General features: G+C 34.8%; 1 protein-coding gene across 1 annotated transcript in view; it reads left to right on the top strand.

Moving 5' to 3' along the window:
* LOC133330044 (ATP-binding cassette sub-family C member Sur-like) overlaps positions 1 to 26930 on the top strand; it is a gene marked incomplete at its 5' end in the record, with an annotated part of 62130 nt that overhangs the window by 5813 nt on the left and 29387 nt on the right. Inside the window, 4 exons of the mRNA XM_061538524.1 lie at positions 2408 to 2982; positions 3312 to 3448; positions 9441 to 10327; positions 10460 to 10617. Coding sequence (XP_061394508.1) covers positions 2408 to 2982; positions 3312 to 3448; positions 9441 to 10327; positions 10460 to 10617 — 1757 coding nt within the window. The remainder of the gene's footprint in view (positions 1 to 2407; positions 2983 to 3311; positions 3449 to 9440; positions 10328 to 10459; positions 10618 to 26930) is intronic.

Below are 26930 nucleotides of genomic sequence, written 5' to 3'. Positions count from 1 at the left end.
TTCAAGCAGAGGTGATGGTAATGGTCAATGAGCTTAATAATTTTGCACAGTGAACGAGTATATCTCACAAGGATGTCTCTCTTTATCCACATCTCGCCAGACATAACCATAGTGGCACTAGGTCGGATAAATAACGTAACCTGGCAACCTATAATTTCCATCGGATCAGACCACCTCCCTATCATTGTCTTCGCATTGATCATACCCTCAAATTCTGGGGTATCGGAGAGGAATTTCCGGAAAATCATCACTTGCTTGCGGCAGCAGAGCATTGTACCCGATACCAATTTTTCCAGCCGTGACGACGGTATTGGCAAACAAACGTGGCAAGTTTCGTCGTACGACACCTGGAGAACCAAGTGTAGGAAAAGTTACTCTTGAAGTGAACAGACCCATATGCGAGTATAAAAGGAAAAAGTGGATAGACCAACTGAATAGACCAACTTTACAAGACCGGACCGGAACAAGTAAATTGTGAGGCATGTTAAGATACCTCCGAGAGTGACAAAGCGAAGAGGAGTGTACTACGTTAGATAAGAAATCTCGTAGACGAAAAGATAACACCACAATTTACAAAATAATGTAGATGTGTCATCCAAAGCCTTAGGCTTGGATGGTAATGCTTAAGAAATTTGATGAACCTGGAGTTGAGAACATAAACTTTGCCATAGTTCCTGGATACCGACAACCATGCCAAACTCTTCGAGGACGTCGAAGAGTCCAATAAATTTTAAACCAGAGAGCGGATCAGTATAGTAGGACGGGGCCGACCATAAGATAAACAGCCGTTCTAAATATTTGGTTAGATCAGCTTAATTGTGTAAAATAAGTGATGTTCTGCATATAATATTGACCTTTAGAGCGACTAGAAAATCTGAACAAAAAAAGTTTTCGGTTCATTGCGACCCCTAAATTAATTCAATTAAATTTATAACCTGAGATTATGTATAATTATACTAAATCTATGGTTATGTGAAATTCAAAAACGTGAAATCGGTGACCGGTGCAGTGGGGTAATTCTTCCCCGAGGTGGGGTAATTCTTCCTTTCTAATATTCCACAACAGCCGGACGGCATAGAGAAGGTAATGTATGCGGATTATTGCACGATTATGGCGTAGCGTCCCATTATTGATGACATATGGGAGAGGATAAACGGCTAGATAGCTGATCTTGTGAGTTTCTTTCACCTGCGGAAGATGCAAATATTCCCCACCAAATGCACATACACACTTGACGTCTTAAACGGACCCCTCCATTGTCGCTTTCAAAAAATCTGAACAACTCTTGAAGATATAGTCTATTTATTGTGCCAGCATGAAGGAACGCAAGAGTGCTTCTCAAACTTTAAGAAGGTTTTTTTCGAAAGAGTATCGTATCAATTAGGTGAAGATTTTTCCTTTCGGCATAAAATTGGCGATTATTCAAAAAAAAAAAAAAAAAAAAAAAAACCCAAAACTTAGCTGTACTCTTTCCAATTGCGTTGGAATTTTGAGATTTGGATGAAGACTTGGATGTTCAAGTGATCGGCAATCATCGAAAGTAATTTTATTTCATTACAAAAAACAACAACAAGACATCAAGAACAACATTTTGAAAACTTATTTTTTTATCTTTAAGTCTTCAAATATATTTATACAAAGTTACAAGTCCTTAACATAATGCCAGCCGATTGAAAATCTTCGAAATTTGAAATCGTGAATGGGTGAAGCTCCAGCTGAAAATAATCTTCTATGGAGATATAGATTCCGCTCACCAAATACTCAAAGATATTGGGTGCAACGTTTGACGGCCTTTAAAATTCATCCGAAGTAAGAACAAGGTTCTCAAACCGCTGACCGACAACACTTGAGGTGTTGACAAGGAGACCTTTTTGAGGCAGACCTAAATTCGTCCAGATACAGTCTCCTAGGCAGTAGAACAATGCTGTATGAATGTAATACCGTTCACCATCATCCATAGCAGTAGATAATAGAATAGATGATGGTGAACAGCCTAGATTGCTGTATTCGGAGGCCAACCACAATCTATAGCAGCAGATGAGATGCTTGGTCTCCTAGTTGCCTAGACAGACAGGAGTAGTTAAAGTAAGTATCTTACTGGGTAAGAAATGACGGCACATGTCCACAATGTGGACTAGGATCACACGGCACGTTGCATTTATCTAAATGCCCAGATAAGACTGTCTCCAAATTCTTTATAGATACAGCCCATACAGAACCAGACAACACATAATGAAGGCAACACTTAGTGTCTGATATATACGTAGCTTTCGTAATAACGTAACATTTTTTCAACCATTATATTATATCGGTACACAGAGAGCTTTGAGCTTCTAATTTAAAAATATTTCGGAAATAATATAAGGAGTGTGTATGTATTTAAAATTTTATTATTTTTTTATTTCAGACCTCTTCAATGGCTTGCAATTCCGGCTTTAAGCTATCCCGCACACCATCTGGTTTCTACAGTTCTCGACATTTAATCTATGACGTCCCACTGCCTCTGGATGAATGTCAACTTGAAGGAGTACCGTTGCGACGTCGTCGACGTACTGGTAGTGATACCTTTCGCAGTGGTCATAGACCCAGTTCTCGAACCTCAAGTCGCCTCAGTAATATCAGTAACACCCCAACCGAATTACGCAGAAGTTTACTTACCGATAGTGTTGGCAGTGCTGTCAGTTATATGACAAATTTAAGTAGTAGTGAAGAGGCACCATCACGTACCCAATCATGGCAACCCGTGGCACCGATGAGCAAACATCAACCATTGACCAAGAATGTTTCAGCACCACCAGCATTTGTGGAAAATGGTGAAGGTAAAGATGAAATCGATGCGGCTGAATCTCCATTGGAAACGGGTAATGGTTTTCAACAATTCCTTAGACGTATGACTATGCGTAGATCGAATAAATCGAAAACGGTTGCCCCGGCAGCACATCATCACAGGCCCAGACCTGGTAGTGGAGATACAGCTATTGTGTAAGTGTTTTTGTTTTTGTTTCCTTATTTTGTGTCTTTATTTTCCAGAGCATTCAATGAAATCCATATTGCTTTTGTGTGTTATGCCAACAATGTAATGAAATTTACTTTTAATTCCATCACTTGAAAATCATCATCATCATCAGCAACGTCATTGCCATCCGGCTATGTCGGTACTTTATCTCTCCATTCATCTTCCTCCCTATATATGAAATGATATACAATTGCAATTTATAGTTTACTCTTCTATAAAAATACCAATAACAATTCATTTTCTTTCATTCATTCATCCATCCATTTATTCCTCGATTCTTCTTGGCCACCTACAGGAGCATCTCGGAGGAATCGTCTGGCATAGCTGGTTCATCAGTGCCATCCATTGAATTGAGCTCAGTGCTAACGGATGCAACTGAAACTGAGACGGAAAGTTGGATTGCCGGTATTGAAAATGAGGAATCCATTCAAGGTATGTATGTATGAATGTATGTAGCATCACACACACTAACATACATATGTGTGAACTCACACTTCTCTATAAGTATCCAGGATGCCTAGACTCAATAGATACGTAGAATGCACTGTGGGAAAAGTCATAATCCACAGCCATCACAGCATAGCTATCATTACACTCAACATCCTGTTTGTTTGTGTGAGTGTGGATGAGTGCAGTCGTGTGTGTTGTCAGTTGCCTGTGGCTTGCTGGCTGACTGGCTGGATAGCAAACTGTCTCACTGTATGCCTGTCTGCTGCTGCCGCATGCTATGCCATGGCTATGAAGTTGCGTCATTCGTTTTTTTTTTGTTCCTGTGTGTCCTAAACTAAAAACTTTCCCATTGATTATTATCAATTGTACGAACAAAAGGTGTTTATTAAGCACTAATGATAACTGATGTTCGATAATATCCCTTGGCAGGTATTGAGGCAAAAATATTTATATCTATAGTTTTCACATCCAAAATTGAATTGATTCCAATCCGAATTTTTAATTGAATTGGAGTAAATTGAATCGAATGGCGAACGTTGTTGAATAATTGAAATCGAACAGGAAATAACAAATAAATATTGATAGTCACCCAGAGGCCTAGGCAATATTGACAGCGTTTTGGGAACGTTGTTTTTGCATAGTGGCGTTGAAGGGGGTTTGTTATGGATTGAATTAAAGTGTAAGTCGTTTATAGTGCATTACACATAATGGATAATTTCAGGTATAGTTCATTGTTATTTTTTACTATAAAACGAAAATGTCAGATATCGTCTATTTCTCAAAAAAATGGGTATTCAGGACCTAAATGTTGCCATTAGAAAGATTTTTTTATTAATGTTGTCATTAATATGTGAAAATATATTTCAGAGGCAATAGTAAAATTCGGGTTCTTAATTGACAAAGCAGTTCCACACAGAAATATTTAAGTATAGTACGTGGTTCTGACCTTGTCAATATATAAAGGTCCCCACCTGATTTTTTTTACTCCTCGCCTTATATGTCTCCACTATGGACCAGGAACCCAACTTTTTGTCAAAAAATCAATTTCAGGTATAGAGGAAAAACCGTGATGTATTTCAAATCTTTAGACTTTGAAACTAACTTTATGTGTCACGGTCTACAAATGAAATGAGGTCAATGCCAAAATATCATATTTTTGTGAATACAATTTATACTTGAAAAATGTTATATAACATTCACATGTGTCAAAATATTAACATGGAATGTCGGTCAATTATGAAGGTGAAAATTAGTATTAATTTTAAGATAATCATAAAAAATCGTATTTAAAACTCGTAAATAAGATTTTTCTTATTAAAAATCGAGTATCAGAACCTAGGACATTTATATATACATTTATAAAATATTGTGTAGTTTTTCTAAAACACTAATTTTAAGATGCACATTTTTTGAGTTATTTTTGCCGTCTTCGTTAAATCTACTCAGAGTTTTAAATGTGTTCCCCCCGATTCCTCCGGTCATGCTTGGTTTTAATATTGGTACATTTGTCTATACTTCGAAAAAGCAGTAATATACTAACTCAGAGTCGTGTGTAAACATTTAATTTTTGAATGTTGGTGGATGCGTGCTGTTATTGTTAAATGTGAACAAACAATTGTGTTGATATTATTGTCAAATGCGATTATTCTTTTCTTTATTGACACTCTGCTATAGGTAAATCTTATCTGAACTTAAAAATAAAGATATCAAACGATTTAGACTCCATCATACCAGAAAAACTTCCCACGTGGCAACGAATACTGATTTGCTAAATCGATTACTCCTAAGTTCAGACCCATATACTACTGGTCAGAGAAGAATACCATGCAGCAAAAAACTACTTTGTTGAAATCTGTTTCTGATTTGTTGGAAGAAATGTGAAAATTAATGCATGTCTTATAGATATTTGTATAATAATATTTATACCCTTCATCACACTGTGGTACAAAGTATTATGTCTTTGTGCATATGTTTGTAACAGGCAAAAATAATCGAGATAGACCCATGGTTCCTTTTGAGAATATGCATAGAATCACATTCTGAGTCGATTTATGCATGTCCTCCGTCCGTCTGTCCATATTAAATTGTAAATTAAGTACAGGTCGCAATTATTATTCGAATTGGATGAAATTTGGCACAGCCCATTTATTTGGCCCAATGACAAACCCTATTGAAATTGGGAAAAATCGGTTCAGATTTAGATATAGCTATATAATTTCGTCCGATTTAAGGTAAATGGTGCACCAAAGTCTCTAAATATCTTTCGATTTGCATAAAATTTGGCACAGTTTACTAAATTAAGCATAGAATTATGTTTGCTAATTTTCGTGAAAATCGGTTCAGATTTAGATATAGCTCCCTATATACTTTCGTCCGATTTAAGGTAAATGATGCACCAAAGTCCCTATAACTCTTTCGATTTCCACGATATTTGTCACATCGCACTGAATTGAGCGTAGAATGATGTTTGCCAATTTTCGTGAAAATCGGTTCAGATTTAGATATAGCTCCCATATATTGCTTCGCCCGATTTTAGGTAAATGGTACACCAAAGTCCTTATAAATCTTCCGATTTGCACGAAATTTGGTACAGCGTGCTAAATTAAGTCTAGAACGATGTGTGTTAAATTTCATGAAAATCAGTTCAGATTTAGATATAGCTCTCATATATATTTTCGTCCGATTTTAGGGAAATAGTACCTTAACGTCCTTTTATATCCTTCGATCTGCACTAAATTTGGCATAGCGTACTAAATAAAGTCTAGAACGATGTGTGTTAAATTTCTTGAAAATCGATTTAGATTTAGATATAGCTCCCATATATAGTTTCGTCCGATTTCATGTAAATGTTTCACCAAAGACCCTATATATCCTTCGATTTGCCCGAAATTTGGCATAGCGTACTGGATTAAGTTTAAAATGATATGTGTTAAATTTCGTGAAAATCGGTTCACATTTAGATATTGCTCCCATATATATTTTCGTCCGAATTTATGTAAATGGTGCTCCAAAGTCCTTATATATCCTTCGATTTGCACGAAATTTTGCACAACATACTGAATTAAGTCTAGAAAGATGTGTGTAAAATTTCGTGAAAATCGGTTCAGATTAGATATAGCTCCCATATATATTTTCGTCCGATTTTATGTAAATGATGCACCAAAGTCCCTATATATCCTTCGATTTGCACGAAATTTGGATTTATAAGTAAATGAAGAACTCAAAATATGGCCGAAGGCACAAAACATACTGAAGTACATGTGACAAGTTTCGATGAAATCGGTTTAGATTTCGATATTTTATATTTTAAATTTTTATTTAGATAATTTTGTCCCATTGTAAGAAGCAACTCTATATCCACCAAAATTCAGTATAGGTTGCAGAATGACATGTTTAATTTCATGTTAAAAAATGCAACGTCTGTTAGGATTCCATCTGTGGAGTATACCCAAAGTGGTGAAGGGTATCATATAGTCGGCCCCGTCCAACTTTACTACTTTCCTTACTGTTTTTTATACCCTTCACCACACTGTGGTACAGGGTATTATGTCTTTGTGCATATGTTACAGGCAAAAATAATCGAGATAGACCCATGGTTGCTTTTGAGAATATGCATAGAATTACTTTCTGAGTCGATTTATGCATGTCCGTCTGTCCGTCCGTCCATGTATTTTTGTTAACAAAGTACAGGTCGCATTTATGATCCGATTTGGATGAAATTTGGCACAGGTCACTTAATTAGCCCAAGGACGAAGCCTATTGAAATTGGAGAAAATCGGTCCACGTTTAGGCATAGCTCCCATATAAGGGTACCCCCCAATTTTCGGTATTTTGAGGTTATTTAGCACGTTTGTGCACCAATGTCCCTAAATATCTTTCGATTTGCACGAAATTTGGCACAGCGTACTGAATTAAGCCTAGAATGATGTGTGCTAAGTTTCGTGAAAATCGGTTCAGATTTAGATATAACTCCCGTATATATTTTCGTCCGATTTAAGGAAAATGGTGTACCAAAATCTCTGTATACCTTTCGATTTCCACGAAATTTGGTACAGCGTACTGAATAAAGTCTAGAATGATGTGTGTTAAGTTTCGTGAAAATCAAAAATGCGACGTCTGTTAAGATTCATCTGTTGAATTTACCCAAAGTGGTGAAGGGTATCATATAGTCGGCCCCGTCCGACTTTACCACTTTACTTACTGGTTTCTTCATTGATTTTTAAAGTATTAAATAAATTATTTTATTTGTGTATCATAACTACGCAGTGTTAATTATTGAGAGTTGAAAATGCTTTTTCTATTTGATACGTAAAGTATCCATAATTTTGTCTGACTTTTATATTTTTATTTATGTTTAACACGAATATTTTGTCGCACCCTCCCATATAAATGCATCCACGTTGCATTGGTTAAAAATCAAAATATTCTTCGATCAACATTTTTTCTTTGGCGCCAAATTAAAGTCAAAATACTTAATTTCAAGAACAATTTTATTGGTACTCAATACACTTTTTTTGAGTGTACCAAAAATACCAAAAACCAATGTGTATATAACTATCAAAATGCCCATATTGGGGTGGTACCTTTATATTAAGACTATACAAAAACGTGGATCGGTATTGAACATTTTTCGTTTGGTGCTGCCTTGCCTACTTAGAACTCAAAATACTCAAATTTCAATCAAATATGTTGGGAAATGTAGCTATAATCTTCAAAATATATAAGATCGGATGGGACCGTTATATGGGAGCTATACTAAAACGAGGACCTACAAGGTCCATGTTTCTGTCAAAATGTTGTTTACCCACAACGAATCTATACTTGACGCTCCCTCCCATACACCACTAATAAATAGTTGTTTTTTATAAAAACAAAAAACTGGGATTCAGCCTGACTATTTTGCAAAAACAAAATACAAATGGTATCCCAAATAAACCGCCAACACTACTGAATTTAAATTTTAGTTAAAATACAATGTTTAGTCAGATTCGGTGTTTGTGACCTCTAGTAAATTAATATTGAAGATATAGGAACACTATTTTAGAAAATAATGTTTCTAGCTGACAAGTAGAAGAAACATGTGGTATATGTGACCGAGACCGAACCAAGCGAATGTGATTTCCAGATTTCCGAATTCTTTCTTTACCACACTGTGGCACAGGGTATTATGTCTTTGTGCATATGTTTGTAACAGGCAAAAGGAATCGAGATAGACCCATGGTTCCTTTCGAGAATATGCATAGAATCACTTTCTGAGTCGATTTATGAATATCCGTCTGTAGATGTTAAATTGTAAACAAAGTACAGGTGGCATTTATAATCCGATTTGGATGAAATATGGCACAGCTCATTTTTTTGGCCCAAGGACGAACTCTATTGAAATTGATGAAAATTGGTTCGGATTTAGATATAGATCTCATATATATATTTTCTTGCGATTTAATGAAATGGTGCAAAAAAATGTCCTATATATATTTCGATTTGCACGAAATTTGGCATAGAGTACTGAATTAAATAATTTCGATCTATTCATGTTAACTGTACACCAAGTAGTCAATGGATGTCTGATTAAGATTAAATTTTAAACCGTGCAGCATACCAAATAACTTGTGTGAAGTTTGCTTTAAATCGATATACAAAATTTAGCATAGCTTGAAGAATGGCATGTGTAGGTCTCATATTTAACTTCGTTCAATTTCATGCCAATATTCTTTCAAAGTGGTGAAGGGACGCATATAGTCGGCCCAGTCCGACTTTACTACTTTACTGGTTTAAACTTCTGTTAACAAATAAAATCATATCCTGGTCTAACATGAGAACGTCATCAAAACACTTGATACTAATATCTGGAATTTAAAAATTGTAATTTTATTTCCGATAGTATTTTCATTCTATTTAAAGACTTTATTTTGGTTAAAAAAGAGAAGAAAAAATAAAATTACGATTTTCTTGTCCCGTTTTCCTCCTTTTACAGATGTCAATATTGACTATAAAGCTTTGTTGGCAAACAAAGCGAATCACATGGAAAAACATGCCGACAATACCGGAGTTACAACTACAAGCAATATCAATAACAACAACACAGCCACCACCAACATGTTGGCCACCAATGTTACCACTTTGCGAGATGATGCAGCAACACCACCAACAAAAACAACATCAACTGAAATGCCCAATTCCAACGAATTATACTCGGCCAGGCAGGCAAACAACAAGAAACCAACGACGACAACAACAAATTACGATGTCGAACGAAAATATGGTAAAATACCGGCGGAAATCTATTTGCTGTATGTGCGTGCATCTGGTTTCGCAATTGTTTTAATATTTTTCATCACGGCCCTAATTTGGCAAACTTTGCGCGTGTACACGGATGTTTGGTTACAACAATGGACCGATGACAATAAGCCAACGGCAGCGGTAGTGGCAACTGGAGGTAGCGGTGGTGGTAGTAGTAATGGTACATTGCTGGCGCAGCAACATAAAGCGATAACATCCGTAAATATATCCGCAATGCAACAAATGGGTGTCCACAATTACGCAACAACCGGCCGTGCCACCACTACTGCCATTGATGATGATATGGAAAATCTGTTCGCTGGCCCTTCATCTCCGACCAACAGCAGTACGCATCACGAAGTCACGTATTATTTCCACATTTATGCCATAATTTCCTGCGTATGCATAGTCATGGCCATGATATCGACACCGGCCGGTCAATGGGCCGGCTGTAAGGCCCGTCGCAATTTACATGAAAAACTTCTGCAGTCAATTATGCACAAATCGTTGCATTTCTTTCAGGTCACACCATTGGGTCGTATCATGAATCGCTTCAGTAACGATATGGCTATCATTGATAAGGTAAGAATGGGGCTGGAAGGTATTCGGGGTGTGTGTGTGTAAATTTTGCGTCCATGATTTGTGCATTTTCATTGAATTTCCGAACATTTCGATTTAATGTTGTTTCTTTTTTTGATTTTTGTTTTTTTTTAGAAAATCGCCGCCACTAGCCAACGTTTACTGCAGTTCACTTTGTTATGCGTGTGTGCCATTCTAATCAATATTATCATCACTCCCTGGTTTATAGTGGTCACTGTGCCAGTGTGTCTGGCTTATTATGTTATACAGAAGTTTTATCGTTGTTCATCCAGGTAAGTGTGTGAGTGAGTGAATTATGAATTGAAGTTAATGTAAATTTTTGGAGGAAACAGGAACGGATAGAGTTTAATAAATTCGCTAAACTTTAACCAGTAGATCTTGTATAGTAGATAACATCTACTACGTAGTAGATGGCGTCCGTGCTTATCTTTTATGGAAATGTTCTTGGTCCCTTACACAGATGTTGCTACCAGCTCACACTAGTCTTTAACATATTACAAATTTAATAGCTATTGCTTGTGCTATGACGCCTACTATATATATATATATATATGTCTAGCCTGCGAATGTGGACCATTATATTTATTTTGAGAACACCCAATATTTGTCCGAATGAAGCAACATTTTGTACAGCTAAATGAATTAGAACCATATTGATTGATGTGTACGAAGTTTTCTGAAAGTCTGTTCAGATTTAGATGTAGCTCCCATATATAGTTTCGTCTTATTTTTTTTTGTAAATGGTGCACCAAAATCGCAAGGATTGTCTGATTGATACAAAATTTTGTACAACGTATTGAAATAGGTCCATATTGATGTGTACGATGTATTGTTGGAATCGGTTCAGATTTAGATATAGCTCCCATATATTAAATAACCCATTTTATCTAAATGGTGCACAAAACTCCCAAGGATTGTCTGATTGATACAAAATTTTGCACATTGTATTGAAATATGTCGTATACGATGTACACGTATAGCTGCCATATAAAGTTTCGTCCGATTTTATGTTAATAGTGCACCAAACTCCCAATATTTGACCAATTCAAACAAAATTTTGCATAAGGTACAGACTTAAATGGTGCTCCAAACTCTCAATATTTGGAGGTTCAATCTTAACCCCTGCATTGCCAATATATTTTATGTTGTAAATATCTGGGTTATTATGTTTTGGCTCCAAATCTAAGAAGAAAATTGGTAATGGCTGTTTATCTATTCTGCTTTTCAGATTCATCGGGAATAAATATTGGCGGTGGCTTTGGTTCTGATATTTCATCATTGGTTTGAATTTTATCATAATTTTTATTTTGTAACAAATTTAACATATTCTGTTTATGATTTTTAACAACCTGCCCATCCATGTCTTCATTGTTGTTAGTGTTTAAGGTATTCGAACTGAAAAGCAGTCTAGTGTGGACGCTTTTATTGTTGTCCAAGAACTTTTGTGTTTCGGTCGCAAAAGTGTTATTTTTATACCCTTCACCACTCTGTGGTACAGGGTATTATGTCTCTGTGCATATTTTTGTAACAGGCAAAAGGAAACGAGATAGACACATGGTTCCTTTTGAGAATATGCATAGAATCACTTTCTGAGTCGATTTATGCATGTCCGTCCGTCCGTCCGTCCGTCCGTCTGTCTGTCGATGTAAAATTGTAAACAAAGTACAGGTCGCATTTATAATCCGAATTGGATGAAATTTAGCATAGGTCACTTATTTGGCCCAAGGACGAACCCTATTGAAATTGGGAAAAATCGGTTCAGATTTAGATATAGCTCCCATATATATATTTAACCGATTTAATGTAAACGGCCCCTATATATCTTTCGATTTGCACGAAATTTGGTACAGCCTAATCATTTAGGTCTAGAATGATGTCTGCCAAGTTACGTAAAAATCGGTTCAGATTTAGATATAGCTCTCATATATATATTTAACCGATTTAATGTAAACGGTCCCTATATATCTTTCGATTTGCACGAAATTTGGTACAGCCTAATCGTTTAGGTCTAGAATGATGTCTGCCAAGTTTCGTAAAAATCGGTCCAGATTTACATATAGCTCCCATATATAGTTTCGTCCGATTTCATGTAAATGGTGCCCCAAAGTCCCTATATATCTTTTGATTTGCACGAAATTTGGCATAACGTACTGAATTCAGCCTAGAGTGATGTCTGCCAAGTTTCGAGAAAATTGGTCCAGATTTAGATATAGCTCCCATATATAGTTTCGTCCGATTTCATGCAAATGGTGCCCCAAAGTCCCTATATATCTTTCGATTTGCACGAAAATTGGTACAGCCTAATCATTTAGGTCTAGAATGATGTCTGCCAAGTTTCGAGAAAATCGGTTCAGATTTAGATATAGCTCCCATATATAGGTTCGTCCGATTTAAGGTAAATTGGGCAACAAAGTCTCTCTACATCCTTCGATTTGCATGAAATTTGACATAGTGTACTGAATTAGGTGCAGAACGATGTGTGCCAAGTTTTGAGAAACTCGGTTCAGATTTAGATACAGCTCCCATATATAGTTTCGTTCGATTTAAGGTAAATGAGGCTCCAAAGTCCCTCTATATCTTTCGATTTGCATGAAGTTTGGCACAGAGTACTGAATTAGGTCCAGAACGATGTGTGCCACGTTTCGAGAAAATCGGTTCAGATTTAGATATAGCTCCCATATATAGGTTCGTCCGATTTAAGGTAAATGGGGCACCAAAGTCCCTATATATGATTCGATTTGCACGAAATTTGGCATAAAGTACTGAATTAGATCCAGAATGATGTGTGCTAAGTTTCGAGAAAATCGGTTCAGATTTAGATATAGCTCCCTTATATAGTTTCGTCCGATTTAAAGTAAATGATGCACCAAAGTCCCTATATATCATTCGATTTGCTCGAAATTCGGCATAGAGTACTGAATTAGGTCCAGAATGATGTGTGCCAAGTATCGTGAAAATCGTTTAAGATTTAGATATAGCTTCCATATATAATTTTGTCCGATTTAATGTAAATAGTGCACCAAAGCCGATGCGTGTTGAATTTCATGAAAATCGGTTCGGATTTAGATATTTCTCCCACATATATTTTCGTCCGACTTAATTAAATGGTATACCAAAGTCATTATATATCATTCTTTATCAAAGTCCCTAAAATTTGGAAAGTTTTGGTGAAATCGGCTCAAATTTTGATAGAGCTACCATATATATTATCTCCCGATTTTTAATAAATGATGCACCAAGATCCTTAAATGTTTCTGATAGGCATACTGAAATTAGTATAACATAACCTGGGACAAGTTCCGATGAAATCGGTTTAGATTTTGATATAGCTTTTTTATTTCCGTCCGATTTTAAATTAAGTAACTAAATTTTTGCAACATATACTAATGTTGGAAAAATTTAGTATAGGTTGCAGAATGACATGTTTATGGATCCAATTTCATTTTACTTGTCCTTCAAAAATGCGACAACTCTTAGGATTCATCGGTTGAATATACCCAAAGTGGTGAAGGGTATCATATAGTCGGCCCCGTCCGACTTTACTACTTTCCTTACTGGTTATTGTTGGTAATATTACCATTCACAAATTCTTTCTGACAATAACAATTGCAATATATTTTTTTCTGATTTTTGAAAAATAATTTTGCTAGTACTGAAGTTAAAGTGCGTCTGTACAGAATGACTGTCACAGAGAGACTCCATCCGAATAAGATGAACAAGATTTGAACAAGGCATACCAATTGGCTCATGTCAATTTACCCTTAAATGGAACCAGATATAATACAAATAGAACATCAAAGACCTAATTCCCAATTGGCAGAGAATTTTTCATAGATTTCAAAAGTAAGTGTATGATTTGATTTAAATAGTTTCAAATATCTATATAGATCACACATTTCAGATTGTCCGATTTCATGTCAGTGGTGCCCCAAAGATGTTACGTAAAATTAAAGAAGGGTTCAAGCGACATTATAGATCTTTGATATTCGATTAGAAATTTGTACCAAATAAATGTAGACTGTGTTAGGGTAGCTTTGTGCGTGTATCACTTAATAGCTTAGTTTCTAGACTGCCTTATCGGAATGGTGTTTTACGAGTCACTATGTCGCTTAATGTACATTCCTGGTTTCCCTTTTTGGGATTCGTGTTTTAATACTGTTTACACATTTTTGCATTTGAAACCAGTAAGGAAAATTCAAAAGTCGGACGGTGTCAACTACATGATACCCTTCACCACTTTGGGTACGTACAAGAGATGCTTATATATACAATAACCATTAGATAGAATAGACAAAGCATTTTTGGAGACCATTAAAATGAAAAAACTGTGTGAACAGTGCGTTATCCAAAATTTATCTCGACACAAAATCCAATACACGTTATTCTAGGTTCCATTTAGAACGTTGTGCACTAATTCGTCCTAAGCGGACAAACTTCAGTTATTTAGTATATCACTTAGATTAAATCGGATGAAAATATGTATGGAAGCCATATCTAAACCTCAATCATCTTCAATCAAATACGCTATGCAATATTTCGTTTAAAGCGAACAGACATATAGTCCTCCATTTCAACCATTTACATAAAATCGGAAAAATATATGAGGGAGCTATATTCGCATCTGAATTAATTTCAACAACAAAATATCGTGAAAATAGAACATGGTGCATTATTTACATAAAATAGGACTAAAGTTATATGTTTGTCGTATTTAAATCTGGACCCATTTCAATCTTAACAAAAAGTATTCTAGACTAAATTCAATACCCGCTGCTAAATTTCGAGAATGTAGAATAGCCATTAAGGAAAGTAGTAAAGTCGGACAGGGCTAAATATATGATACACTTCACCACTTCGGAAATATTCTACATATGTATCCTCACAGAAGTCGCGTGTTTGTTATATATCTTAATCTGAACCGATTTCAGGCAAACTTGCCAGAGACTAATTTATATTACCTCAGTACGTTGTGTCAATCGGCTTAGCTATGGATTTTTTCCAGGGACCGAAAATAACAGTTATTTTTTAAAATGCGAACAAAAAAATCTTCATGTTAGAGACATGGGACACCAATAGTGTCGTATACCAATAGATTCGTATTGAGGAACCCATTAAGGATATTGAGTGATCTTGAGAAAACACTTTCAGTTCCCATGTTAAGGATTATTTTTTAACGGAAAAAATAAACGTTGATTTTTAACTGTTAAAAATGATTTTTATTTTTTCCGTCAAAAATAACAGTCTTTTTGGGACTTTTATTTTTTTCCGTCAAAAATAAAAGTCTTTTTGGGATTTTTATTTTTTCCGTCAGGAAATAAAACACTTTTTATTTAAAGAAATTTATACAACTAGTAATCAGTTATAAAATTACAATTTATAAATCTCTGTCCTTATTACAATAAGTGTACACATAAGTAATCAAGATCAAAGGTAAAAAATATTTGTTATAAATTTTTAAAAAATAGTCTAGTGTACCAAATCATGAATATAAATTAAAGAATCATTCCCCTGACTATTAGGTCAAAGGTTATATAACTGGTACCCAACTCTATATGTTTATTTACGTAAAAAGACTTTTATTTTCTGACGGAAAAAATAAAAATCACAAAAAGACTATTATTTTTGACGGAAAAAATAAAAGTCCCAAAAAGACTTTTATTTTTGACGGAAAAAATAAAAGTCCCAAAAAGACTGTTATTTTTGACGGAAAAAATAAAAGTCCCAAAAAGACTTTTATTTTTGACGGAAAAAATAAAAATCCCAAAAAGACTTTTATTTTTGACGGAAAAAATAAAAATCATTTTTAACAGTTAAAAATCAACGTTTATTTTTTCCGTTAAAAAATAAATAATTAAAGTGGATTTTTTATTTAGGTCACATAATAACAGTTATTTTTTACCTGATTTGATATAAGTTATAACCGTTACGGTCCCTGATTTTTTCACGAATCTTAGCAACATCATTCTAGACTTAATTCGTGCAAGTCGAAAGACATATAGGGACTTTGGTGCACCAATTACATAAAATCTGAACCAATTACATAAAATCTGATTTTCACGTAATTTAGCACACGTCATTCTAGACTTAATTGAGTGCACTTTGACAAATTTCGTGCAAATCGAATTGTTTTTGGGAGACTTTGGGGTACTAATCACATAAATTCGGATGAATATATATATATATATATACATATATATATATATATGAGCTATATCTAAATTTGAACCGATTTTCACGAAACATTGCACACATCATTCTAGACTTAATTCAGTACGGTATGCCAAATTTCGTCCAAATCGAAAGATATATAGCGACTTTAGTGGACTATTTACCTAAAATCAGGCGAAACTATATATGGGAGCTATATCTAAATCTGAACCGATTTTCACGAAACTTTGCACATATTATTCTATACTTAATACAGTACCCTATGCCAAATTTCGTGCCAATCGAAAATTATATAGGGTCTTATGTGCTCTATTTACCTAAAATCGGACGAAGATATATATAAGAGCTATATCTAAATCTGAACCGATTTTTCCCAATTTCAATAGGGTTCGTCCTTGGGCCAAACAAATGAGCTGTGCCAAATTTCATCCAATTCGGATCATAAATGAGACCTGTACTTTGTTTACAATTCAACATGGACGGAGAGACATGCATAAATCGACTCAGAAAGTGATTCTATCCATATTCTCAAAAGGAACCATGGGTCTATCTCGATTATTATTGCCTTTTACAAACATATGCACAAAGACATAATACCCTGTACCACTGTGTGGTGAAGGGTATAAAAATAGACTTCTCGGTGCGCTATTTACATAAAATCGGACGAAAATATATATGGGAGCTATATCTAAATCTGAACCGATTTCAACAGAACTTGGCATACATCAATCTAGACCTAATTCTGTACTCTGTGCAAAATGTTGTTCTCAATCGGACAAATATTGGGTGTTTGGTGCACCATTTGCATAAAATCGGACGAAACTATATGGGAGCTATATCTAAGGCTGAACCGATTTTCTCCAATTTCAATAGGATTCGTCCTTGGGCCAAATAAGTGGCATGTCCCAAATTTCATCCCACTAAATTCACAAAAATGCATGTACTTTGTTCACAAAAATACATGGACAGACGGACGAACATGCAAAAATCGACTCAGAAAGTGATTGTATGCATATTCTTAAAAGGACCCATGGATCTATATCGATTACTTTTGCCTGTTACAAAAATATGCACAAAGACTTAATACCTTGTACTACAGTGTGGTGAAGGATATAAACACCCAAAATACCCTACCCCCATTCAAATTTTAAAAACCAATTTAAGGGAACCCCCCATTCACGATTTTAATTTTTCAAGATTTTCAATGAGCTGGTAAATCAATACCAATGCTTGTTAAGGTTTGTAACTTTGCACATATATATTTGAAGATTTAAAAGAGAAGAAAAATAATTTACAAAAAAAAAAAAAATTATTGTTTTGTTGTTGTTTTTTGTAATTAAAGAAAAGTCCTTATTTTTGATGGCGGGCATGATAACTCCTCACTGGAACATCGGAATCAGAAAATTCCAACGGTGTTAGAAATAGTACATATGTGGCTCTCGTATGAACTAGGATTATTGACTTCGCTCTAAAATTAACAAAATGGGGGACCTTTGAAAAATTATTTTTGTAAAAGCGCCGATTTGTGTCCAAAAACCAAGTTAAACCAGTAAGGAAAGTAGTAAAGTCGGACGGGGCCGACTCTAGAATACCCTTCACCACTATGGGTACATTAAACAGGACTATTAACATGAAATTGGATGAAATAAAATATGTGATATTTATCTAAATGTGAATCTACCTAGATTTGTCCATAAAGTGTGTAAATCGACTTCAAACAAATATAAATAGGTCATCCGGTTGACTATGTCTGTACTTCTAGAAAACGCAACTACGTAATTCTATGCTCAATTTTGTACGTTGTGCAAAGTTTGATGTCAATCTGACTAACATGAGGAGTATGATGCCCAATTTGCTTGATATCGGGCGAAAAAATATATGTAAGCTATATCCACATATTAAGCGATTTCAAACAAACTTGTCACAGGTTAGGTTATACTAACTTTAGAACGTTTTGTTCCTATTGGTTCCTTGGTGCGTCAATTACATAAAATCAATCTATAATAAAATGGAGCTATATCTAAATCTGGACCGATTTTCACGAAACAAGGCAGACATCACTCTAGGCTCAATTCAGTACGTTATGCCAAATTTCGTGCAAATCGAAAGATATATAGCGACTTTGGTGAACCATTTATATGAAATCGGACGAAACTATATGTGGGAGCTATATAGAAATATGGACAGATTTTATCGAAACTTGGCAGACATCACTCTAGGCTCAATTCAGTACGTTGTGCAAAATTTCGGGCAAATCGAAAGATATATATGGATGTTGGTGCACAATTTACAAGAAATCGGACGAAACTATATATGGGAGCTATATCTAAATCTGGACTCATTTTCACGAAACTTGGCAGACATAACTCTAGGCTCAATTCAGTACGTTATGCCAAATTTCGTGCAAATCGAAAGATATATATGGATTTTGGTCACAATTTACATGAAATCGGACGAAACTATATATGGTAGCTATATCTAAATCTTGACCGATTTTCACGGAGCTTGGCAGACATCATTCTAGACCTAAATGATTAGGCTGTACCAAATTTCGTGCTAATCGAAAGATATATAGGGACTTTGGGGCCCCATTTACATTAAATCGGACGAAACTATATATGTGAGCAATATCTAAATCGGGACCGATTTTCATGAAACTTGGCAGACATCATTCTAGGCCCAATTAAGTACGTTATGCCAAATTTCGTGCAAATCGAAGGATATATAGGGACTTTGGGGCACCATTTACATGAAATCGGACGAAACTATATATGGGAGCTATATCTAAATCTGGACCGATTTTCTTGAAACTGGGCAGACACCATTCTAGACTCAATTCAGTACGTTATGCCAAATTTCGTGCAAATCGAAAGATATATAGAGACTTTGGGGCACCATTTACATGAAATCGGACGAAACTATATATGGGAGCTATATCTAAATCTGGACCGATTTTCACGAAACTTGGCAGACATCACTCTAGGCTTAATTCAGTACGTTATGCCAAATTTCGTGCAAATCAAAAGATATATAGGAACTTTGGGGCACCATTTACATGAAATCGGACGAAACTATATATGGGAGCTATATCTAAATCTGGACCGATTTTCACGAAACTTGGCAGACATCATTCTAGACCTAAATGATTAGGCTGTACTAAATTTCGTGCAAATCGAAAGTTATATAGGGACTGTTTACATTAAATCGGTTAAATATATATATGGGAGCTATATCTAAATCTGAACCGATTTTTCCCAATTTCAATAGGGTTCGTCCTTGGGCCAAATAAGTGACCTATGCCAAATTTCATCCAATTCGGATCATAAATGCGACCTGTACTTTGTTTACAAGTTAACATGGACAGACGGACGGACGGACAGACGGACATGCGTAAATCGACTCAGAAAGTGATTCTATGCATATTCTCAAAAGGAACCATGGGTCTATCTCGATTATTTTTGCCTGTTACAAACATATGCACAAAGACATAATACCCTGTACCACAGTGTGGTGAAGGGTATAAAAATAAGGAAGATCTTCACCGATTGACTTTATACTAGTTCATACGATAGCTATACACTCACAGAGAAACGTGTAAAAATTTGGAATCGATTGGGTTATTAGTTTTTGAGTTATCGTGCCCGCCATTCGCAAAAGAGAAACACGTGTTTAAAGTGTGAGAAGCCCTTCAGCCGTCTCTTGATGCTGACACAATAAATTGGCTATATCTTCAAGAGTTCTTGAGATTTTCACTTGAAATTTTGTAGGGACATTCTTGAATTAGTGTAGATTCTAATTAAATCGAACAAAAATTTGACCCCGAGAATCGGGGGGTCCCCTTAACTCGCATCCCACTTGTATTCGCTAAATTTCCCCCCGAAAAATGGCATCGCTCAATTCATTTACCTCAATTGTTTGGCAGTTATCATTTTTTTGTTTAGACACGTTTCACTTTTTGTTTAACGTCATTTCCCAGTTTACTTTTTTTATTATTTTTACGTCTGATTTTATTATTGCCTCACCATGGTGCCTTTTGTCTGTCAGTAACAGGAAACGGACTTGGATATAATTTTTGTGCGCAAATGTTACGCTGAACACGCACCAAATTATTTTTGGGGTTGCTGTTTTGACGAAAATTCTATGACGTACAAATTATCACAACTTGTGGGCGGGGGAGGGGAATGGTCTTCACTTGCAAATACTTTAAAATAGGATAGGAATGTGTAGAAGGATGGGAGAGGGATTCTCTGCAAACGGCTACAAAGTAGTTTGGCGCAAAAAAAGGAAGAACTGAACAAAAACCACCAGTTTGAGTATTATTAGTTGTAACTCGACAAGTATGAATTTTAAATTTGTTGCTGTGGGGAGAACAATTTGAAAATTTCTCATGTTTTTGACAGTCGGACCAAACCGTTCGTTCGCCAACAGCATCGTCAACGACTTCATCATTGTTTGTTGTTTTGTGGTATGTATTGGAAACTTTGTTCAGACGTCCTGGTGATATATTGGGTATATTCGTATTTGTGTGTGTGTAGGCGAGAAGTAACGAAACAAGAAATACACAAACAAAAATACACTGTCACGTACAAAAGAACACAATATTTCAACAAAGTTTTATGTTAGCTATGGCGGGACTGATGTTGCATTTAAAACTTTTCCGACTTTTGTTTTGAGTTTAAATAAAGACTTATTACACGTACACTACGTTTTACTTATTATAGAAATAAATATTTGTTTTTTTCCTTCTGCGTTTTGAGAATTTTTGTGAAATGTGATTTTAATTAACGATGATGCCAGGAAGAAAATAAAATTGGAAATTATTGTCTTCTGTTGGTCATTCGAGGTTGAGGGATATCCGTGAGGCTTGATTGTGGGCATAATGTTATTAAAATGACATACAAGTATGAAATTCTAAAATATGGCAATTCAAACTTTTACTACATTGTTAATCTCTAATATTCACAGCATGTTTTAAAAAATATTTTGGTGAGAATTGCCACAGTATGACAAAAAGTTAGACTTATACTTTTGTATGCTACACCACCTAAAAATAGTAGGTTGGGGAAAAATAAATCAAAAATAAAAAAATTGTAAAAATACCGAATTTTCTATGTTTTCACTTCCATTTTTAACATCCTCACAATGAATGCACAAAACAAAAAACTGAAAAATATTTTCTTTTTACTGCGAAATATCACCCTTCCAACGAGCATAAATCTGAAATTATTTGATCGATACGAGAAATCTATCAGTACAGTCATCTACCGAAAAAATTATGGATTTCTTTTTCCCCAACTAATATATAGACATTTTACAAAGCGTTTTGAAATAATTCTAAAATGATGTTATATCTAAAAGCTATATTTAATAACTATGCAAAAAATCGTTTTAAACCTTTAAGATACCGGGAACTTTATATACATGATATGTCATGACAGCAACTTATTTAAACCAGTAAGGAAAGTAGTAAAGTCGGACTGGGCCGACTACATGATACCCTTCACCACTTTGGCTATATTTTACATAGTTATCATAGCAGACGTACGTGTTTGTTATATATCTATATCTGAACCGATTTCAGGGAAACTTGCCAGAGACTAATTTATATTACTTCAGTGTGTCAATCGGCCAAGCAACATCATTTTACACTTAATTCAGTACCCTAGTGGCTTGTCAGATTTTTGGTCGGATTTATGTCCGGAAAGTCGAGTTTTTAATTTTGTTTTTGTTGTGCCAATATATACCTTTTGGCATACATCAGATTCGTCACCGTTACATGCTATCCTATAAACTACATTGCACTTATCTTCTTTTTTAGTCTTCGTTTTAGTTTTGCTGAACATATTGTTGACACTGTTGGTGGTTTTTAAAGCTAATTGGTATTTGTCTTTATTGTAAAAGTTAGATCTGCCAAATCTCTCCGAAAATCCAGGAATGTATGTCAAAGAATTATAACATTTTTCATTTTCCTCTCTAATTCTCACGTTATCATTCTGCTTAGCATGTTTTAATAGGTCGTGTATTGTTATTGTGGAAAGTTGTTCTTTTTTAATATGCGTCGTATTTTTATTTCGTTGTTGTGATGAAATTGTTGGTCACTTATATTGAACACTCTATGTATAAAATTTGTTGCTGTGTTTATTTTCACTCTACGGGGATGATTTGAATGAAAATTTATCAGTCGTCCAGATGCTGTTGGTTTTTGGTACCAATCTAGTTTAAGGTTATTGTCTTGTCTGATTATTATTGCATCTAGATATGGGAGCTTGTCATTTTTCTCTACTTCGTGCGTAAATTGTATGTTTTTGTCGAATGAATTCAAAATCTTTAGTGTGCTTTCGACTTCATTTTTCTTTACTATACAAAAAATATCGTCCACGTACTTCGTTAATAACCTTGGTTTCGTCGTCATCTTTTCTATAGAAGTGTCCAATAATTCCTCCTCCCATTGGAAGTCCTTTGCGTTGTTCGTACACATTGTCTTGAAATATAAAATATCTGGAGTCTTTTATGCAAAGAGTCAGTATTTCAATAAATAATTCTTTCGGTATCCTGGTATAGTTCTTCAGTATATTCCATTTTTCGGCGATCGTCTTAATTGCTAAGTTTATTGAAACGCTGGGAAACAACGACACTACGTCAAATGATATTAAGGTTTCGTCTTCTTCTATGTTCACATCAATAATTTTTGATTTAAAATCTACTGCATCCTTTATATTGTATGTTGAGTCCTTCGTCAAATATTTTAAAATATCTACAATGTACTTGGACAGTCCGTATGTAGGTGAATTTATGGATGAGCATATCGGTCGTAGTGGTATTCCGTCTTTGTGAATCTTTGGTAGGCCGTATATCCTTGGAGCGAGTGATGTAATCGTCATTAACTTGTTCTTTTCGCTTAAATTTATTATGTTCAGATTATGTAGTTTATCCACAAGTTTGTTGTTTTTATTTTGTAGGTTGGTCGTTGGGTCTCTTTTTAATCTGCGATATGTGCACATGTCTTGAATTATGTCTTTCATTTTCATTTCATAGTCCTTTTTATACATTCCTACTGTCTTTCCCCCTTTATCTGCATTTAATATTAATATGTCCTTGTTATTTTTCAAAAATGTTCTTGTTTGTCCCACTGTGTCAATTATATTATATTAAGTAATAATATTTCTATTCATATAATTTCAAACTTCATAATTATTATATTGGAACTTATCTGACATATTAATAATTTTCTGTTAGCCTTTAAGAATCCACTATTCAAAAGAACAGGCACATCGGGGGGTAAATGCGGATAAAACCTTCAAAATACCGAAAATATGTCAGTACCGGAATATGAAATTATTTTTAGAAAGATCCGACACCCAATGTAAAACGGAAAAATAGAACCAATTCTTTTTCAACAGAATTAACTCCTGATTTGTTTTTAGCTTCTCATGTACCCAAAATACCAAATAAGGGGAGTACCAGATATGGGGTTACTCTGTGAGAGAATTCAGCCATTATTGATTTTTGGTGTGGAGAGTTTATGTCAAATGAGAATCCATAATATATAATTACAGCCAATTTTGACGAAAACGTGTCCATACTCCCAAAGTACCGAAATTTAGAGTTTTATGAGGGCTACCATAAAAGTAGACCAATATTTATAATTTCTTGTGAGAAGATACCAAATGAGAACTCAAAATACCAAATTACAGCTAATTATGATACAAAAATGTGCCCAAAAACCGAATGTCGGGAGGTACAGTTACATGGACTGTATCCTAAAAAGTGATATATGCAATATTCAATACCAAACATCCTGGGAGAACTAGCAATTTATGTGCAACATTTTAAAGCCCTGTCTCTTTGAGAGCTTCATCGTGATTTCAACAAACGAACATGGCCGAAGTCGAAGTTCGTTCCTTTATAACTCGAGACTTTTTAAAGTATATGAAAACAACTATTGGATTAATTGATCTGTCGTTGAAAACTTTATAGCCTCATATATAGTTTCGTCCGATTTTATGTGAATGATGCAGCAAACTCCCAATATTTGTCCGATTGGGAAAAAATTTTACACAGTGTACTGATGTCTGCGAAGTTTTGTTAAAATCGGTTCAGATTTAGATATAGCTCCCATACATAGTTTCGTTCGATTTTTTGGTGAATATTTGTGAATGATACACCAAACTCCCAATATTTGTCCGATTGGCACAAAATTGTGCACAGAGTACTGAATCGGTTCAGATTTCGATATAGCTCCCATATATAGGTTCTTCCGATTTTATGTGAATGATGCACCAAACTCTCAATATTTGTATGATTGGGACAAAATTCTGCACAGAGTACTGAATTAGGTTCAGACTTATGTCTGCTAAATTTTGGTTCAGATTTAGATATAGCTCTCATATCGTCATCATAACTGCATACGGACGTAACTACAGAAAAATTGGAAATGTACTTTTTGTTTGATTGTTGTTCTTCTGATCAAACTACATGTTCACACAAAAATTTAGACATCTAACGTCAAAAACAGCGAACTTATTAAAGAAATTCAAACGGACGTAACTACAATAGTATGCTTTTATTAATGCAAACAGACGTAACTACACTCCTTTAAAAAATTAAAGTTCGCAATATTAAAGATGGAAAGATAGATAGAAGATTGAAGTTATATTAATGTTACTTCTGGTATGTTTGATATTGAAAATGAGATATATCGGCAAGTTTTCTACGGTAGCCCCCAAAATTCTGTATTTTAAAGCTTTTCTTCATTTGTTTAACTAAACAGCTATAATTAGGTATTTTTGTTTCCCACTGTGTGGAAAAGTACGCTGTGCAAAGTTTTATCGTTATCGGATAAATATTTAATGTCTTTAGTGCAACATTTATATAAAATCGGTAGAGACTGTATATGGGAGCTATATCGAAATCTGAACCGATTTTCACGAAACTTAAAACTCATCAATCTAGACTCAATTCAGTACGCTATGCAAAATTTCGTGCAAATCGAAAGAAACATAGGGGCTTTAATGCATCATTTAAACTCAATTTGGTACGCTGTACACATTTTAGTCTCAATCGGATAATTATTTGACACTTTGTTGTACTACAAAAAAAAAATCTTTTCAAAAAATAAATACGGATCTATAGTGCGGTTAAACTTTGAAGAAATTTCCAGCCATGCTCAATTTTTATAGATTTTATAACGTTTTTTGCTGCTCCTGTAAAATTAGTAAAACTGTAGTTACGTCCGTTTTCATTTATGATGACGATATATAGCTTCGTTCAATTTTGTGCGAATTATACACTAAACTCTCAATATTTGTCCGATTGAGCAAAATTGAGCAAATGCAATTGTGGAAAAATGATGTGTGAGAAGTTTTGTAAAAATCGGTTAAGTTTTTGATATACGTTTTATATATATTGTCGTTTGATATTATGTAAATGGTGCACCGAAGGGCCTATGTTTGTTCGATTTACACGAAATTTGACAGAGGGTATTAAATTGAATATGGAGTGATAACAAAAAACAAATGGTGTATGCAACGATTACTCAATTAGGTTCATGTGTTTATATATAGCCCCATACATACTTTTACTCGATTTCATACAAATGGTACACCAAGGAATCCAAGTCGGCCCGTTTGACATGCAATTTTTCATTGTTTTCAGAATGGTATGTGTATGGGGGTTTTTCAATTGGTTGAAATATCTATCTAGATAGCACATTTAATTTCGCCTAATTCTATATCAATGGTCCTCCAAAGATTCTATGACTGTTCTACCAACAGGATTTTGTAGATATTAACATCTCTTGTATGTACCCAATGTGGTGAAGGGTATCATATAGTCGGCCCCATCCGACTTTTGAGCTTTCCTTACTGGTTATGTTTCGCAAAGTTCTTCGCGATTTCTACAATAAATCCATATTCATATTTCTCGAACAAATCCATGTATTAACGCTTTTGGTCACTATAACAAACAGCGTAATTTTAATATTTCCTATAATATAACCCCCACAACTTTTGCACACACCAAACGAAAATCTGATCGTGAACGGATTCGGAAAACAAGAAAAGCCGATTTATGGAAAGTGGAATATAAAGAAATTGGCATATTGCCTATATATATTTGTAAATTGGATTTTCGAGTTCTTAGACGATTTACCTGGTGTTAACAAACAATTTTTTTGGTAGACAATAGGTAAGATATAAAACATTTTAAGCAATGCATTTATATATATACAGTGAGTGTAATAAGTATTTTGCCTCAATATAAATTTGACAAAATTATAATATATACGCCAAAGCCAGCATACTAAAGATGTAAAATGAATTATGTATGATGGGATATGTTTGTGGACATATTTAGATCTTATTTCTGCAAGAATCACTGCGAAAGACCTATTGGTCACGAAGATATCGGCCAAAATCTA

This window comes from Musca vetustissima, unplaced genomic scaffold, assembly GCF_032173495.1.
Source record: "Musca vetustissima isolate MV318-11 ecotype Yass unplaced genomic scaffold, APGP_CSIRO_Mvet_v1 utg6707, whole genome shotgun sequence".
NCBI classification, from domain to species: domain Eukaryota; kingdom Metazoa; phylum Arthropoda; class Insecta; order Diptera; family Muscidae; genus Musca; species Musca vetustissima.
The sequence above is the reverse complement of the archived record's forward strand: the minus strand, read 5'-3'. Positions and strand labels throughout refer to the sequence as shown.